Below are 20062 nucleotides of genomic sequence, written 5' to 3'. Positions count from 1 at the left end.
AGCTATGCAGCCCATAGCTCTCCATGTCTCATGCAGCCTCAGAATGAAAACTGATAGAAATGGCTGCACACATCCCAAGTTTTTAAGTGAAAGCTGTGATGGAACTAGTAAGTGGAAAATTGTTCAATTTGGGCAACATCTCTTAGTATACTTTCCTCTCATTTTAATTTCCTTCCATGTAAACTCACAGTTTTCAATATTACTTTATTGGACAACAGACACATTTAGCTAGAGGTTGTTAACTGAAATACACCCCTACTCTGCTCCTTACCTTTTGTCTCTTCAAAATATCAATTAACTTTAACTGCTTTTTAAAACCTGTAATTAGCTCTCCTTTTTGTTTCTGCAGTTTCTTGTTTTCTGATTTTAAGTCTTCAATCGTTTTGAGTTCTTGGTTAACTACATCCTACCAAGGGAAGAAAAGGAGAAATGTATTAATTATGAAAGTGGTGCTTTAATCAATGAAACCTGGCATTACATAAGAAAATGACAAACAGTAGCCACACATGACACTTCTGAAAAGAAATGGGATTAATCAAAATACTCCCACATCAAAGCTTAAAAAAGAAAAGAAAATCTTGGCAGTAAGAGCTGTGGTTTGCCTTTGTATGTATTAGGTATGTATGTGTACTTCTCTTTCTAAACATGTCTCATTTTCACACAAATGAGGAAAATCAGAAAGGCTTTAACTTCATTCTGTACATCTCCTCCTCCTGCAGAGGTTGCAGTAGTGTCAGCTAAGATAACTTATTGGGCCTTTTGTGATTTGTTCCGAGTTAATTTTGGGGCTGCCTATAAGAGATATGATGCTTCCAAAGCCCATCAAGCTTTTTGTCTCATTCTAGCATTACTGAGTGATTACAGACTGGAATTTCTTTTCCTAAGCCACAGTACCTTGTTGCTTTGCTTCAGTTTATTAAGCTCCACTTTATACTTCTCCACTTCTTCCAAGGCCCTGTTTAAACGAACCTCTGTTGCACTCTGAGTGGCTGCAGCCTGCTTTTGGGCACGCTTTAGATTCTCCAATTCCTATTTAAGAAAGGACAAACCCAATAAAAACATCATGATATTAATGGTGTTTTAATGAATCCTGTATCAACAACACACTTACAAAAAGGCTCACCCTTGAAAGCTGAAGTATGTGAACTTCTTTGGCCTGCAGATAGAATCTGTCTCAAAGACAATTCTACTGTTAAAACATCCCCTTCTCCTTTGAAATCTTGAAAAAGGATCTTTCTCATCTTTTTTTTTTTTAAGCTTCTCTTGGAATAATTGTGAAGCTGATCATGTAAGACCACAGGACTGACTGAAAAACCTTGTATGATCAGTCAGAAAAAGAGAAAAAAATCACTGTGTCCACTCTGGGGCAGATTTTGGAATGGTGGCTCATGTTCCCAGCTGCTTCTTCCCACCTGTTCCTTTAACCTCTTTGCCCCAGAGATTACTACATGCAATTACCACCAAGAAGTTAAAGCAGCCTACTGAAGATGGCTGAGGGTAGTAACTATTTCATCTGGCAGAAAATAGTTCATCAAGTCTTATGGCACCCATCAAAACAGTTGTCTCTTGACTCTGCTGACAGTATTTCATAGTGCTGTAAGTGGGGAAATGAGAGAAAGAGACCAAGTTGAGGAACAGAATAATGAGACTAAAGATCAGGGAATATAGATAACAGACAAAGTAAAAGAAATAAACAATTCTGGCAGAAAGAGCACATCCTGTGTTTTATGAAAAAGAAATAAGACTTCTTCTTTAAACTATCAAACTTATAGTAATGGGCACAGAAAGCTTCTTTTAACCAACTCAAGGTAGAGAGGGGGCTTCCTGATAATGAGGCAGCCCTCAGACTGCCTCATTTCTGAGTAATTCTTCTATTTTCTCAATTCTACACCTGCTCTGTGGTGGTTACTTAAGACTTCGACATCATTTATCCAAGAAATACATACTAATTGACCTCTTTGTCTTGTATCAAGATGATGGAGCTGTGAATTAAGTCAACTGAATCTTTTGTGCTATGTATTTTATTCTGCATTAATATGAAAAGCTTTGGAATATAGTCTTTAAAGCATTAAATGACCAAAAAAAACCAGTCTATATGCAATGCAAATTACTTATCCACTAATCAGATCATTTAATGAAAGAATTCTAAGAATTCTTTTAGGGATTTTTGTCATTTACTGTCACACGTAACACCTTATCAAGGACTTTTCTGCAAGTCATCCAGTGAAGGTATCTTGTTAAATATAGTCAACTCCAAGTTTTTAATCTTAAAAATGCCTGAAATAAGTGTCTTATTTTGTAACTAGGCAAGGTTTCTGCCTAAGTCAAAGCTGGATTAGTTTTCTCACATAATGTTTCTCTAAGAGGGGAGAGAATAAACTACTTTGTTTTAAATTTGTATCCCATTTCAGTTGCTGGATTTTCCCCACTGTTCTGACAGGGCTGAGGCACATCATGGGACATCAGCAGGGGCTGTGATAGCCTATGAGTAACCCTCACCAGGCCGTCCATCCTCCCAGCAGCAGTGCAGGCAGCACTGCTACCTTTAGGAAGTTCTCCAACACCTCCCCAAAAAACAGTTGAGAGAGAACATGTACTTAACATCAAGCCTTTCTTCAAGGCAAGTGATAAACCCCTGCACAAAGGCCTAAAAAGAGTAAGAGAACAACTTTGGTGTTCCCCTGACTGCTATCTAATGTTAGAGCTGAGCTGAACACACAAAGGAAGGAATGTTCTTGTAGACCAGTGGTGAAAAAGAGATGGGAGAGGTGATAGCATTTATTAGATCAACTAGATAGAAAAAAATTTGAATGCTGGAAAGAAATGGATGAAAGTTTCTGGGAGCATCAGAATTCAGCTGCTGCCTTAGGTGAGTGCTGCAGCAGAAATGTTTACAGAGACCAAACACCAAAAAAATGAGATGTAAAAATAACAAAGTAGTTACCATGTTTCAGGTAAATTGTGAAAAGCAGGTGAGAATCTTTGCTTAGGCACATACAAAAAGTACCTGGGGCATTAATGAAGTTACAAAAACTTGATAATCTAGGGAGTATGGGGACGTATGTATCACAATGTAGGTCTACTATCATCTACATTGCAACAACAGAAATAGCAATAAAAGCCCCAAAATCAGAGGTTACATTTGTGCTCTCTCAGCTATACAGAAAACTTTCTTTAGACCGCAAGTAAGATTTGTGAGAGTTTAGCAGCACAGTAGCACCATTTCAAGCCTGTGTTCACAGGAAATTGCTTTTAAATGTCTAGAATTGAACTACACTACATTAATTAAGTAGGGTTGAATAATACTTCATATCTAAAAAATAGAGCAGTTTTCAGACTCCTAAGTCCACAAGAGATAAAAGCAGTTACTGCAAAATTATTTTTACATGCATGGTCTTTGCAGTTAGATAATTTATTATAGCAGAAAAACTATGTAAAATAACTTCTGAATTAGAGAACCTTTCATTACATCCATTTGGTTTTTTTGCTGTCTTAGTATTTTAAAGAATTACCACTATTTTTCATGATCATGACTGATGGGTAACTTTGGTGAATTCTAGAAAACACAACCTATGGGGAATAATTGAAGCAACTGAGGATGGTAAATCCAAAGCAAAGACCAGTGAGGGAAGTGACCATATTCTGGATATGGTACCAGTACACTGGAAGTGAATAAACTTTTCATCCCATTTCCTAAATACTTTGTGACTGTGTGCAAGGAAATGGTTGAAATTGCCATTCCAGAAGGCTTTAAGTACAGGTTAAACAATCTTATGTCCAGGATGGTTTGAATATAATTTGTTCTGTCTTGCTTTAAGATAAGGGACTAAATGACTGTAAATCTCTAGGCCCTATTTGCTGTGAGCTGATGAGTAGGATAAATACTGGTACTGAATATTTTTTCTGACAGAATCACAATCAGTGTAAGGGAACTTAAAACCTCCAAGTATCTGCACAAAAAGAACACGAAGACCATGTTAGTGTTAAAATGCCAGAACTAAGGAACAGTAAGATACAAGCATACCCACACAAATCCATAATATGATTTAATGGAAGTATGAGACTTTGATGGGCTGAGTTCTATTTCCCCCAAATTTTTAACTGAAACATTCTCCTGGTTCTATTACATGTACTACACAACATTATGTGTATTACGTGGTTTTGAAGTCAACCCCTCTAGCTCTGAGGAATTAAAGAAAAATATGTGCTGCCCTTAAGATTAAGTTCCAAACAAACAAAGCTGTGTATGCAGCCATCTGCTGTGCCAGGCACGGGCACCACTGTTCGTGTGTGGGACAGCAGCAGCCACGCTCACTTGGCCTCAGCCACTCTGGAGTGCCTGCTTGTCCAACAGTCCATTTGCAACAACAAAGACATCCCTTCCTTTACCTGCAGAAGATACTATTATAAGCTGCAGGTGCTTTTTAAGAAAATGTTCATTAGGTTCTACAGCTTACAATAGAACTTACAGAAGCAATTTTTAAAAAATTATAATTAAAACCCGAAAAATGGAATTTCCTTGCACTTTTCAGGATTCCTTTTTATATTTGACAGCAGTTTCTGAAAAGGTAGTTTTGTCTCTTGTGGGTCTTTTACATAGGAATTTAATTTTAAAACAAAGAAATATATAATGGTAGAAGCAGAAGATGAGCAGTTAGCAAAATATATTATTTCTTCCTTTTAAAAAAAATTATTAGGCCATTTAAAAATACAATTTATAAAGCTATTAACAGACATTGAGACGCTAATCAGGTCATTGGATACAGCTCTTACCAATCCATCAGGGAACAGCGGGTAACTTGATGTGGGTTTTTCCCTTATTTGAGATAAATGAGACTAATATCTACAATACCTTTTCTAGTGCAGTGACCTCTTGTTGTAACCCTTCATTTTTTTTGTTTGCTTCTTGTGACAACATTTTGTACTTCTCAGTCTGAGACTGCTGCAGGCTGATTGTTCGTTGCAGTCTTGTGTTTTCTTCTTCAGTATCTTTAAGCCGAGTTTCTAAATTCTGATTTTCATCATCCTGTATGGCAGTAATTAGCAAAAAAACCCAGCTAAATTATTGCAAGGAAGCAGAAGGGTAATGCAGTAATAATGTCTTGTAAATAAAAGGTAGTAAGAATATATATGCTGTAGATCTAGAAATAGCAACAAGTAAGACTAAGGAAACAAAACACTGTTGTACCAAGCTAATACTTTAAAAACCAGTAACACTTGTCTCATTTAATTTTCTGCAGTCTTTTACTTGAAAGTGTCTTGTAGCACTATGTAAAACATTTCTCATAGGCCCAAAGGTTTTGCAAATAATCAAAATGTTATAGAGTAATATGAATAACAGTGGCACATAGGTATTTTGTGGCAATTTCATGAGAATAGCTAAATGCACACATTAGGAAAAATTATGGGAAAAGGAAGAGAATGTAATTACTGATAAACCAATCCATTATGTTTTAGGATATTATCTGGTTTTGACTTAAAAGCAAGCTAATGATCCAGGCTACATCAAGTATTCAAATTTAAGATTCTCTTAACATGAAGTGAATCCCGTACTAGATTCATGACCTACTGGCAATTACATCCCACATTAAGCATTATAATTCAAGGCATTTTTCTTTTATAACCTTTCAAACTTTATAAGTGAATACTAATTTAGATTATTTCAGAGACACATTATGCCCTGCTTTTCTTTAAGAAAAAGAAACCAGGCACGTACAGAAATGGAACTTATGTGAAAAAAGTCTCTGCTGTTCTCTCAGCCCCTTGGAATACAAGCTTCCCACCTGGGAAATCTGTGCTTTATCCTAAGCTTCTCATGACTTCATGCACCTCAGAAACTCCCACCTCTTTATATTTAAACAGAATTACTGCTTCCTTATAACAACTGGACTGTGAATTGGAACCAAACTCAGAATCTATCTCAAGGCTTTGTCAAAATGAAATTTTTGGGACCTTCTATGTAATAAAGTTACTTTCACACCAGAGAAACTAGAACCCAAAATGATACATTTACATACAAAGTGCTAAGGGAACAGGACAAGAATAAGTACAAGGTTGTCTGTCATCTGCTACAGTAACTGAATTCTGTAGTGGTTTTGGCATGGAATGATGAAGTTCAATAGCTACTGACAAAATTATACTTGATTTGAAAATGAAGATGTCTTTAAAATCTAATGTAACAACTTTCTTCCGATCACAGCATAAAAGTATTGAAATGCAGAAGCACCTGTGTTGATAAAAATAAAGTACAGATATAAAATATCAAAATCTAATTACTTCTGAAGATCTTCTTCATGTACTTATCTCAAAAAACTCATTTAATATCATCCTGCTCCTTAATGCTAAATTAAAAGCTTGTAAGAAAACATATAGGTGTTTTGCCATATGTTCTTAATGTCATAATCACATTTGGGCCTGGGGAATAGGTGGGAAAAAACATTCTGAAGTTAAGAGACCACAACTAAAAATAATCCAGTTATGTAAAATGGAAAGTTTGTTCAAAAGCCTTGCTTGATTACAAATACATGAATAAGAAGTGATCTCTCTGGCAGACAGATATGAACTACTTAAGGTTTTACAGCTCAAGAGCTGTTTGAGCATCACTTTAAAATATATTGCCAGACAGTGCAGATCATAAAACTCACTTGTACATTCTAACTGTGAAATATCAGTGTAGCTTCACAATGCCTTAAGTTCAGTCTAATCTGCCCAAATATGTAATTCCAAATATTGTCCTCTGCATCAACTGTACTACTCTTGAGAACAGAGACTCATCTCTGTTTGGATTACAGTACTCCACTTAAAATGGAAGCTCTTTCCACACTTGATCCACTGAATACACCGAAAGCACCCAACTGTATTTTTCAAGCTTTTGTATTTCTCAAGCTGTTCTATTTCTCATTCTACCCTAAACATCCATCTCATCCCAGCGGCTGGCTCTGGGCACCACTCTCTTTCTCTCTGCATACCACACTCTGCATTTCACTGCTACTGTTTCTTCCTTCTTTTTCTCAGGCTCTGCTCTCCTTCCCAGCAGTGATGGTTTAGGACTTTGCAGCACCATACTGGCCCTACAGCTGGGGCATATCTTCATTCCCAGTGGTTCTTTCTGGCCCCAAATTATTTTCCATTAAGTGCCTTTTGCAAGCTTTTAGCCCAAGATCACATACAGAAACTACCACCCCTGACCCTAAATTCATAGGGTATTTAAAAAAAAATAGAACTTTTAACTCTTAATATTTGAAAAGGAAAGGTTGAGAGAATTCTGTTTTGTGTTTATTTGTTAAAGAGGAACCTATTCCATTTCTACATTAAAAAATTAATCTCTTACCTTTTTTCTGCATTCAAACACTACACTTGCCAGGTCTTCCTGTGTCACACGTAACTTTGCCTTAAGAAATCTGATTTGGGCTTCTGTGAACATAAAAAGTTACATTTAATATACTTATACAAGTACTCATTATTCAATGCAGAAAAGAACCAAAACTGATGCAAGAACTCACTTTCATCTTGTATTTAAAAACACAATACATTGTTTATAATTATTGAAGAGAAATAGACAAAAACTCAGATTTCTATAAAGGTGTTGTGGGTTTCTCACTCTTAGGCAGAGCTTTGTACAGATTTTTTTCTTTTAATGACTGAACTTGACATCTTTAAAAGACTCATAATTCTCAAAATTGAAACTTGCATCGTACCATGCTGTACATGACAGAACTTACTGAGTTTGAAGTCAACAAAACTATATTGTAGGGCATGCCTACCTTGCAATCCAGCTGGAGCTGCAACTTCTGTAGTTACAACCAAAGTAATTTTAAACTCTGCACAACAAGGAACTCGATGTAGACTGCAAACCCCTCTTAACAGGTAAATATCCCTCCCACACAGTAGTCTATGCTTTTTTAAAGTACACTGCTAACATTCTTCAACTAATAGTTTAAAATTAAATCCATTTAATCAGATGGTTTTTTCAAATGAAATACTTTCTTGCTCCTGGACAGCTAAGAAATGGACTGGCATGATGAAACAAGCTGTATGTGAACAGTCTGTTCTCATACTTCCTATTCCCCAGATCATTCACAAGGAACTTCCACAGGCATAAAGCATGGAAACAGTCTGAGGATCAAGTTGACTAACACAGGAATAACCATTATTCACAGTAGCTACAAGGGGAAAAGAATAAAGTGGAGGAGGAATATCTGGATCTAAGAGTGGAGAAATGGATGGGTACATGTGTTCATTTGCTGTAACAGGAATTCATTTACTTTCCCTCACCTTCCCTCATCAATTGCAGCTTAAGCTCTAACTCTGCAGAGGCCAGTAGTAAGTACAATTTAGGAAAACACCATGAAAAAATACGATACAGACTGACTTTTGTTCCTCCCATTGTATCCTTGCTAGCTTCTGGTAACTAGTGGCTATCAAGATGGAGACTATAATGAAGCCTTCATGTTCCCACAATCTCCTTTCACGTACTTCTATACAATTGTTTGATTTACTTCATAAAACATACTGTAGTTTGGCATTTACCATATCCTTTGGCAATGAGCTGGCTAATTTAATTATGCATTATGTGAAACACTTAGTATAGCTCCCTTTAAATCCAATTTAATGTGGCATTTACTAGTGTTTGCACTAGAGAAAGACAGCTTTCCCTTTACCATTACTGTTTTCATTACAGATCTTTCATATTGCCTTTAATTGTTTTGTTTTCAAACTAAAGATTCAAATTCAAGCTGTTCTACACTTCTAATTGCACTGTACACTCTGAACTGTATCTTTGCTAGTTCTACATCCTGGATTTGAGATGGGGTGTGCAGAACTCTGTGCCATTCTCAAGATGGGGTAGCATCAATTATATAATAGCATAATGGTAACAGTACAATATTGTTTTCTGTTATCTTCTGAAGGACTTCTAAAACTTAATTTGCCTTTTCCACTGGGAACAGGCAATAAGTTTATGCTTTTGGAGATTGTTTAGTTATCACTAATTAAGGTAAATCCACTCAGTAGTAGGTGTAACTGGAGCTGTGTAGTAGGTGGGATTGGATAGCTGTGTTTTCTGTCAGTGTTACTCAGCACTCTTTAATAGAGAATACAAACTTGTACTCCATCACCTCACTCAGTACCATGAGATTCTTTTGCAATACTTCAGCATCAGTTTTAACTACCCTAAAATCATTGTTTCACAGACAAATTTCTTTACCAGCTCTCAATGTAAGCTCCATGACAGATTCCTCTAGGGCTATACCACTACCTGTAAAAACTGGTTATTTTTCACCATTTTGTTTCCTCTTTTACTCAGCTATTAGTCCACAGAAAACTTCTGTCTTATCCAGCTGTGTGTCATTAAGAGCACTTCGTAGTAAAACTTGTGAAAATTCAAGGGCACAACTAGAACCAGATCACTCTTGGGAGGTGCCTATAATCCAGATAATTTGAATTCTGACAAGGGGTAAAGATAATTAAACAATTAGCTTCCTAACTGGTCAATTTTAATCACCTGATGAGGCTGATAAGGGGGAGTATCCCTTCATAGGATGGTCTTAGGTTATAAAGTAACCAATGATTTAGGGACTGGTAAAGAAGAAAAGGACATCTGAGAGACTCTGATACCCTACAAAAAAGAATCGCTGTCTTGAATTCTTGAGATAAGCTGAAGATTAACATGAAGTGCAACAATTCAGATAGTTATTCATATGTGTTTTATCATTAGATAAAAATAGACTTTCATGTTTCAGCCTTCTTTATGTCTGTGTGCTTCTATCATTGCTGGTTACTGCAGACTTGAATTATAACCCACAAAAACAGTCCCAGACTAAAATGATGTCTGAGCTACTGTGTTGGCAGAAAAATGGCTGCACTGTGCTAACCTGTGATCATGAAATACAGGGAACCCAATTCTAGGAGGAGTGCTGCAAGAAACTCAGGGAAAGGACAGTGCTATGAAATCTTATCAGCACGTTGGCCTAAACAGATGGGCACAGGCACACAGGCCTAAGGAATCCATTATGGATTATACCTCTCTGTAACAGGGCCTGGTTAATACCTGTGTCTGCTTCCTTGTGAACACTCTAACTGTTCGAGGAGTCTGGCACTGCTGGAATGCTCTGTAATAGCTTATTCATCACATTAAGGAGACATTCAGAGTGTTCTAAACAGTCAATATCAAATTCAAAATGCAAAAATTAATCCAGAGGATTTTTATTTAATCATTAAAGTTACAGAAACAATCCTCAATACTCCAATACATACCCTTGGTCCCTGATTACAAGGCACTAGCAATAACTCTTCTTGAGTTGCCTTGAATTAATTTGGTTTAAGTTTCCAATGCAAGGCAAAACGATTGTTTTTTGGTTCAGGAAGAGAACGATAAAAAAGTTATCTGAGGGTATGGTTAGGGAGACTTGGTAACAGAAGATATGCACAGAATTATATGAGGTTAGAAACCAAGCTACCTCTATGTTGGCATGCTTGTTGACATCAAGCTGTTAGATTAAAAGGAGAGGGCTCGGGCACTTCGTGCTACTGCAGTGAGTCTCTGACTTCATGCTCACTTTAGCATTGTAAGGAACTACACAAACTCACTTTTATCACACCGGAGCCACAAAGACAGATGTGTGTCATGCCTTTAGCCTTGCTGGCAAATGCTGCAATCCCTTCCCTGCTCTGTTTCTAGGACAGACATTAACACACCATTGGGAGTGAGAAAATATCTGGAGGATTCGAATTCAAGCACTGTAGCTGAAACATTACCTCGTTTCAGCCACTTGCTAAGATCCACAGCACTGGTCTGAGGAAAGGCTTTTGCCTCTAAAGGCAGAGTCTGTGCAGAGACTGAAGCTCATCTTTTTGGAAATACAAGCTTAGCATCATGTACTTCTGTTTCCCCAGTGAAACGAATCAAATGTTATGCATTTATTCAACATACATAACCATCCAAACACCCCCCTACAAAGGTGAAAAGGAAGATAATAATTCACTTTTCCACATAATCATTCATATGTGACCTGATCTTCCTCTAGGACTATGTAAAGAGGAAAAACCTTCTTTCCCTTTAAGTTAAGGGCTTTAGAATTTCTGTAATTTTTACAGAAACTCCTTTTGTCTCTCCCCAGGAAAACCCATTTCTAACAGTCACGAAGCAAGAATAAAGGTAGTAACCATGGAAGGAAACTTACCCATTCCCATTTCATTTCCAACCCTTGGAATAATATCATCATCTTGACAGTCTGGTAAGACTCCTTTCTTTAGTTTTTCTTCAACTTTGCTTATTGTTTTTGTTAAAGAAAAACCTATGCAGTCTTCCAGTACTGCAACACCATCAGCACTTTGTACTTCCATGTTTCTTATTTTTGAACTAAAAAATGAAAAATCTAGATTTTAAATTTATAATACATTATATTTTTGTAATTTTTTTTGTATTTGCTATTTTTAAGAGTGTAAAGTTATTTACATAGTGCAATTTCATTACCTGCATTCATATGAAAGATGCATCAATGGCAATTTCTCATTTTCTTTCTGTAAGATACCTTTACCATATTCCACATAAATAATTATAGGATTCTTACATACTGTAATGTAGAAGACACAGAAACCACTACCATTTTCAACTGAGAAGATTCTGGCATGGTCTTCTCGTCTCAACAAATCTGTAACTAAATCAGAGTAAAGCAAAGAAACAGAGGAATGTTCTATTGGCTTTGGATACTATCCTCTGTTTTAATTTCTGCTCTTTCCACCCCCCACCACATAATCTTGTAGAACTCTGTTGCCCCTGGATGTACTCCTACCCTACCACAATTTCTGCATCATTATGCCCAGCCTAGGAAACTTCACTGATCCTAGAGGTTGCATATCAATATTTTCATAAAACCAGAACACAGGGTAACACATCACCTACACAGGGTATCTCCTCTGCTTTCTCCTATAGAAAGGTAATCTTAGTTCTCACAGGATCTGAAGCTCCTAACTTCTTATTCCAACATATGCTCATTCCAGTGCAGCCTCCAAGCTCCTTCTAGCTCCTAACTTTCTCCCATAAATTTGGGGTTGCCCCACAGGCTCTTCATCTGCACAATTCCACTTCTAAATCTCATGATGGGGGGTGCCAGCATGACAGCCTCCCCTGAACTGCCCAAAGGAGGTCTGAAGGGCCTCCAGGGATTTCCAACTCCTGTAAGACAGTCTCGGCCTCTGTCAATTCCATGTCCTGCCACCTTGAAGACAATTTTCATCCTATTTTGGTATTATGCCATATCCCATGGGAGTTTTAATTTGCTCCCAGGATCTTATGGATTTTTTGACTCTTCTCTCTTTGTCCAGATCTCCATTTTTTGGTTTTACAACCTTGAATTTGCTACCTACAGAGCTGAAGCTTCTCAGCTTGGAGCCCCTGACAGCTGTGTTGTATTACTGAGCCTCTTGTCCTGTGAGCCCAAGATTCACTACAATAGAGGAGGCCCTTCAAGGCCTCATGTTTCCCAGCACCAGTCTGATCACAAATCAGGCTGTAGCACCCAAGTGTGCTCTCCCAGGTTGCCTCAGGCGCTCTATTTTTGCTCGTTGGACTTCCTTTCATTGAAGGAGTTTACAGAATTTAGCTGTCAGCCTTGAGAAGTGCTAAAGCAGAAAGCAACAGTTTCATTGGTGTATTATTAATCACATATGTTCACTGATAATTTTTGGTGCAAGTAAACAAAGATAGCCACATGGTGGAGCTGACTGAGGAGGACCAAAAGTTTGATACATTTATTTGTATAAATATAAAAGCATACATGTATAAAATAACTTGATAGACAAAAATAGCAACTACAAGATTTCATGACAAACCAAATGAGATGTTTGGTATACCTTGAAGTTGTTCTTTTTCCCTTACTTGCAGACCATGGTCTGTTCTGACCTGTGGGCGCAGAAGGAAATTTCTTCTTGTTTTCTACCTAAAAGTTTTTTCAGAAATGAGTGGGGCATTATTATTACTGAAATACTTTTTTCTAGGGTTTTTTTATGGTTTTTTTTCCTTCTTCATATATCCATACTCAAGAATAGTTTTCCAAGTATGCTTTTCAAACTTTCAAAATGACGTCTCAGTTTTATTTGCACTCATCTTTAGCTTGCAACTTCTATGTCTCTATGCCCTAAATGTAGTATACCCAATAGTCATTGGCTTGTGAGAGTTTTTCCACACATACTCATAATAAATCTATGCACAAGCAAGGCTCTGAGCTTTTATCAAGGTATTAATTACTGGACGTCATTATACCTTCAAAAATATGGTATTTTATGAATTATTTTAATCTTATAATGTCCCCATTGAAGGAAGACTTAACAATATTTCTGTTACTTTCACCCAAATATTCTTAAGAAATAAAAGGGTTTTCGACTGTATTCTGATAAATAACTGCAGACGGTATTTTAGAAGCTTCAGCTCACCTCATGAAAGCTTCAATATAGTTGTAGTTAGAGACTATTGAGATTGTTCCTAATCTCATTTTTCCATTATATTTTCTAAATTCAGTTACTCTGACTGTTTATTATTACATCTAGAAGACACTAGTACTGCCTTTAGTAGTATACAAGTGAGGGAGGAAAGAAAGCAAGAAATTAATTATATTCGAATATTTTGCACTTGGAATTCTTAATCTGATGTTCAAAACACAGTATTTCTCTCTCAGCTGAAGAGACAACAAAATATAAACATTAAGCATGATGTAAGTTCCCTTGACCACCAGTGGCAGTGAGGAGCCCTGGTAACATTGTCCCTGCATCACTTCCCTTTGTCTTGCCACCCACATAAGCCCCAGTGTAGCCTCAAAATCACTAGTTATTATATATTGAAATTATGCTAGAAAATAAATTAACCAGGATAGTTTTGGTACCTTGGCAAGTGAGTGTGTAAGAGATGAAACTGTGGGACAGAGTGGATCTCTGCATTAAAAAAAAAAATAAATTAATTCACTGAACATCTATAATACTGTAAAAACACTTTGCAGTTAAAATACAACCCCCCCTCTCAGAATCAGGAGAATAACATTTTATATGTCTAGAATAAACAATACAGCTAAGGTAGGAACATACTGAGGTCAAGCATAAATTCAGTCTCATCCGCTGTCTGCCCAGTCTACCTCATCTGCGACCCAAATCACCTGGTGAGTCTATGGTATCTAATACAACAGTACTTATGTACCAGAATCCTGATCTTGTCTCTTGGAATTCAGGCTACTGGCTTGTTAGATCAATGATTCCCTGTACCAGGGAGTACTCAGCCAGGAAGCAGAGAGTTACAGCTTCCCCAGGACAATCCAGTACCAAAAATTGCCAGCAGCTCACTGAGTAACACCTACCTGACACACAAACCCCTAAACTCATACAAACGAAGTGAAGATAAACCAGCATCCTCTACATCCTGTGAGCAGGTAGCTCCACCTGTCCTAGCAGGGTCAGACTGACTGTTGTCAGGTCAATTGACAGGGACTGTCAAAGGAATATGAGGTGGAGCAATTTATAAATAAAGCCTCACAGAATTTTCTCTGAAATAAGTATTATAAATATGGTATGCATTTTACAGGCACGGAATAAAACCAGGAATAAAAAAAGCAGCTTTCTTATCTGCTTATTTGGCTGAAAACTGTGCTTCTTAGTAACTGAATTTCAGGTTAAATTATTATTTTTCAAGTCTATTGAAATTAAGTAGAAAGATTGAGCATGCTGTCTACTAGTCAGGTCAAATACCTTGTCAGATATAGATAGATATATATATATGTAGATAAATACATTAAATTTTGCTTTCAAAATGAGTTACGTGAATGTATATTATTGCAATGAAAGGCTATTTTTTAACTACCCTTTATAAATTTTTTACTTCAATTAAAATGCTGGCTTATAAAAGATTTTGAATAAAATTTTAATTTCTGGCTCATCAAATCACCTAATTTTTTTGCCAGGCTGATTTGAGCAAATGTTTAGATCTTGCCTTTAAAAATTTCACAGACATTCATCAACAAGAATTATCTGCACAAAGCTCCATATTTTATTAATCCAAAAAAAAAAAAAAAAATCCCCAAAAACCAACCCCCCCCCCCCCCGAAAAAAAAAAACCTGGAGAAATCATCTGTGTGTAGCTGGCAACAGACTTCAAGAATAGGATGATTAGTTTTTCTCTATTTACCCTATTTTCCTCATGCTTCCTCCCTATTGGTTAGCTCTAGGAGCATGCAGAAGGTGAGGATTTGCTGCCACAGAAATAGCAGTTATATGTTATTCTGAAAAAACCTGAAAATACAACATGCTCTATACTCAAGAAAACAAGTATGTTCTTTCCCCCAATAGACTAATTTTTTCATACTGTATCTGTTGTCTTAGGGTCGCCTCAAAAAATACAAAATAGAAAAAACCCAAACACGAACAAAGCAAAACAAAAAACCCAGCCTCACTGTATCTCTCAAATCCTCTAGCTTGTTTAACCCTAATGGTTTCTTTCCTGTTCCCCATTCCTGACACCCCATTTTGAAAGCCTGCTTTCCAGCTGTGTGGCTGTACGGTCGGTGAAATGACTGTGTAAATCCCACAGAGGCACACAGACAAGCAGCCCGGGCTGTGGAAATCCCGCAGAAGCGCACAGATGAGCAGCCCGAGGCCGTGGCAGCCGGGGTCACGCGCTGCTGCTCCCGCTCCATCCCGATCCAGCCCTTTCCGCCGCCTGCTCCCGGCCCGCCCCAGCCCCCAGCCCGGGCCGTGGCTGCCCATGCGCGGCCCGGCCCAGCGCCCGCCGGGCGATGGCTGGAGAGGGAAAGTGTAAACAAAAGCTCATTGCAGTGCGCTCTCACCGGCGCTGCTGTGTTGCTACGTAAATCAAATTTCCCTGCAAAAAATATCCTGTAAGAACTCCAGAACAACTTCATTTAAAATACACGCTGACTTGGAGAGTGACTCAAGTATTTGTTGTCTTTTTTTCTACTTCGCTTACTCATTTGTTTTTTCCTTTCAACCTGTCATTTTTTTCCCCTCGATACCACCTCTTTCTTTGCTTCAGTTCCTCCCTTTCTTTCCAGTTGCTTTAGTGTTCATTCTCCTTAAAGGAATCAATAGAAATTTCAAGGAGATATTTCAAAAATACCTCAAGTGCTTCCTTTAGATTTAAGGCCCATCTGCTTGCACACTTCAGAAAGAAAAGAATTTTTAATTAAATATTAAATGCTTGGAACTAATCTAATTGAATGGCCTCAGTGTTCACTCATGGATAATCAGTGTGCCTAATTGCTAGCACACATTTCCAGTTTTTTTCACAACAGCATGCGATTTCCAATCTTCTCTCACGTAAATGTTTATCAGAACACTATGTTTACCAGACTGTGGTTGTTTTAAGGTGTTTTAATTTAAGTTCGTAATTGGTAGGCCAGTTGATACTCTGACATGCTAATTGCCCTTCTTGTTTCTTTTTTTAAATTCTTCCAACACTTTAATTTCTAATGTGTACCATCAAAGCTAGTAATTCCCTTTGTGCGGCTGAATCTTCCAATCACATTACTTAATAAAGCAGCCCTAAAACTCAACTCCAGTTTGAAGTTCTTAAAAATTCTCCGTCTAATGTTCAAAATCTATCTAACAGAACATAAAGTGAGATCCAGAATTTGTTTAAAGAGCATGATTATACAGATGGATAACACATTAAGTTTCTTGCCCATCACTCCCTCGGCTATGGCTTTAAAATAGGTCAGGAACAATTTTAATTGTAGTAACAAACTTTTGCTGGTAGTCAGGCTTCTATCATAGAAGCTGACTTGCTGTCACACCTTTTTGTGTACGGAAAACTCCTTTTACTTTCAGAAAAAATGTCTTTGCTTTTATTCTACACAAAAGTAACTATTTGATCATCTTTATCAGACTTTCATATACACTATTTGAAAAGTTTCCCAACTGCAGCTTAATATTTGAAGCATTTTGTAGTCTGTTCCTGTATCCTTCTTATCCCGATTAGTGGCATCATAAATTTAGGAACCTACAGATCAGATCCTTGATAAACTGTGTATTAATCTATCTTAAATTCACCCATTTCCCACACTACCAATATACAAACCCTTGAACAACTAAGAAATAATAATGCCCCTGAATGACTAAGAGAATACAGCCATGTCCCCACTCCTGAGCTGAGGGGTTTGAACACTCAGGTTGTGATCATCCAGGCCAAAGGCATGCGGGCCCCAGCACTGTAATGGTATCCACATTCCAGAGGGTGGCAGCTCAATGTTTTCGGGTCTTAGGGTTTTGTGTTTGTATTCATCAGGCATTTCCTGTCCCAGGAACACTTAGGCCAAGTTAAATGTGAACCAGGATCTATTCCTTCACTTTGTCAGCTGAATTGTTAAAAACCATCCACTGCCAAGTGCCTACTGTTTGGTACTGCAGTGAAACCTGTTACCTTACCTTGCTCTTTTACAAGTAGTAAGTATCTTAGTATCTTAGATAGAACATTCCAGCAAAATTAAGCCTTCCTTGAAATAACAAGGAACAACACTTGCTTAGGATCACTTTTTTTTAAATAATAGAAAAAAATTTAAGACTTCACCAATGCAGTATGCAGCAAAGACAGATAAAACAGGAGCATGATTAGGACACAATTTAGGGTGTGCAGAATCAGTGTGAGGTTCCTCACCAATTATGCACAGCAGTTGTAAAGCACATACCTTTGTCTGTCATCTTCAGGTGACTTACTCTGTACTGAAACTGGCTGGGATAGTATCTTCTGTTGGCCTTTCTTCATTAAGAAAAGAAAAAAATCTGGTTGATTTTGGGGGAATATAATCTATTAAAGATGAATTACCTATTTGTAAATCACAAATCACAGTAACTACAGTCTACTATGAAAAAGAATGGAAGCTATAGTCTACTGTGGAAAAGAACTTTTGAAACACAGGAAAAGATGTCTAAAAATGAAAATGCTGTTGCTATTTTGTTGTTAAATGTATATCTGTGCAATCTGGCAGTGCCATGTGGTATATTAAGTGTCCTAAGAATATTTCATCTTCTGCTATATTTAGAGAAGAAAAAACCAGTGGTTTTGTTGTTGCTGTTTTCTAAAGGAAAGAGACTAGATGCTATTTTGGCTGTTTCATCCGCTCCTGTACAAATGCCAAGCATTTAGGCTCAGCTTGTCACTGCTCAAGAGAAGAATATGTTTTCACAGGCCATAAAATTGAAGTTTCAACAGTAGGAGAAGTACATACAAGTACAACTTTCCAGAATACTTACTAATTTGCTTTTTAAGCCTTGTTTATTTGAATGAATGTACTTACAATGAATATTTCTAATATGCAGAACACCTTCTCCAAACTGTTTTGGGTATAAACCGTAACTTCCCCGTTCCCTTTTTATTCATTTTTCCAACTTTCATATAAAGTCTTGACTCTCTCTGGTACACAGCCACACCAATGTTAAACGATAATACTGATAATAAACAGGAACTTTTTCTGTTTTGAGAAAGTTTCCTTCTTACAAAGTTCATGTTACCTATTTATGTTGCTTATTCTTTGTATCTCTTTCAGCTTGAACAATGTAGATCCTATTTCACTAGGAGGTTACTGTAACAGTATCTGGTTTTCAAATACTAATTTTTAGTATTTAAGGCATAAAACCACCTACAGATACTTTTCTTAAGCAACTAAACAAGTTTTTTATGAGGTTTTATGTATGTATCTGCACAAATGCTGTAGGCAGCTGTGTGAATACCTACCTGATGAAATTATATAGAAACTATTTTTGAATGTGTTTTCAATAGAAGTTTACAACTTTGAAAAGAAATAAAGTAAAGCTTACCTTGCATTTGAAAGCAACATGCTTTTAGTAGTCATGGTCTAAATTTCTTTTGAAGCTCAGCCCTGTGTGCATGCGAATCCAGACTAAATTATGTAACAGTCTGCATAATCTACTCACCATTAGTTCTTCAGCCTGACGCACCAGTTTTTCTGTTTTGGCTTCTAATTCTGCATTCAGTCGCCTGAAAGAGTAAGAATATTTGTCACTAAGTTTTTGAAAGATTTAAAAGGAATAAATATGAGCATGACAGTATTTTTGCCTGAACTAAGTGAAATTTTAATCATTCCTACAAAGGAATGCCGAAATACACTTCAGGGTATTAGCAAAGTTATGTTTCAACAATTTCCTGTGTTTCAGCCAAATCAGTAGTAATAAAACATATACCCATTAAACAGCAAGGTTTAGACTATAATTGTGGGAGGTGAAGGATGTCTTTGGTTTTGGACATTCCATTTCTTAATACACATTGTATGTCTTTATTTCCTAAAGGTTTTCCGCGTTTAACACAATCCTTCCCTTCAGTATACCCAGCAGCAGGGGTTGGGGAAGGACTCATGTATGACATTGCTTATCATGTAATTAAAGAGGTGTTGCTATATGGATGTACAGATTACAGTAGTGTGGTGTTCCTGCATGTTCACACACAGCCCCTGGTGCTGTGACTGCCAGAGTTTGAGACGTAGCTCTCTGTACACCCTCACCATTCACAGGGGCTGAGCACTAACAGGTAACAGGGCCAGAGCTTCCATGCTTTTAAGCTGTTTTTAACAGGCTTAAGCTTTTATATAGTCATAATTTAGAACTCAAGTCAGTGTTCAAAGTGCAGAAGAACCTCATGTCCGGGCCTAGAGCCTGCCTGGGGCGGCGGTGTCCAGCGGCGCTGGGCGCTGTGCCGCGGCCCCGGGCAGTGCCATCCGCCCTCTGCGGGACCCGAGCCGCGGCACCCGGGTACAGGGGACCGACTGTGCGCTGGTCCCAGCGGGGCAGGGCCTCCTTACTTGTACTGCTCCTCCTTGGCCAGCCATGCTCCGCTCAGCGCGCCGGGCCCCGCGAACGCCGGGGGGCTGCCGGCCGCTCTCCGCACCTGCGGGGAGGATGCGATAGTGAGCGGGGCGGGCCGGGCACGGCGCCGCTGCCCCGAGTCCGAGCCCAGCCCGAGCTGCCGCCTTACCCCGGGGAAATCCCCGCCCCGCCGGGTCGCGCCGACCGCCGACATTTTGTCCGCGCTGAAGCCGCTATGGCGTCGCCTTCT

At 38.0% G+C, this 20062-nt stretch overlaps 1 protein-coding gene across 3 annotated transcripts in view; it reads right to left on the bottom strand.

Annotated features, from left to right (window-relative positions):
- Positions 1-20062, bottom strand: part of TEX9 (testis expressed 9) — a 23993-nt gene extending 3931 nt beyond the window's left edge. Inside the window, exons 1-11 of one of the 3 annotated variants that reach the window (XM_042039574.1) lie at positions 19982-20062; positions 19809-19894; positions 18928-18991; positions 17682-17752; positions 13878-13926; positions 12853-12938; positions 11181-11359; positions 7331-7413; positions 4853-5026; positions 895-1029; positions 272-406 (exon numbers count right to left, since the gene is read on the bottom strand). In XM_042039574.1, coding sequence (XP_041895508.1) covers positions 272-406; positions 895-1029; positions 4853-5026; positions 7331-7413; positions 11181-11359; positions 12853-12938; positions 13878-13926; positions 17682-17752; positions 18928-18991; positions 19809-19894; positions 19982-20026 — 1107 coding nt within the window. In that variant the 5' untranslated portion in view covers positions 20027-20062. The other 2 variants (XM_042039575.1, XM_042039577.1) reach the window with 2 other exon arrangements.

Source organism: Corvus kubaryi, unplaced genomic scaffold (assembly GCF_017639235.1).
Source record: "Corvus kubaryi isolate FWS band 111438036 unplaced genomic scaffold, C.kubaryi_AGA036_p1.0 37394, whole genome shotgun sequence".
Classification (NCBI taxonomy): domain Eukaryota; kingdom Metazoa; phylum Chordata; class Aves; order Passeriformes; family Corvidae; genus Corvus; species Corvus kubaryi.
Note: the sequence above shows the minus strand (reverse complement) of the source record. Positions and strands in the feature narration are given on the sequence as shown.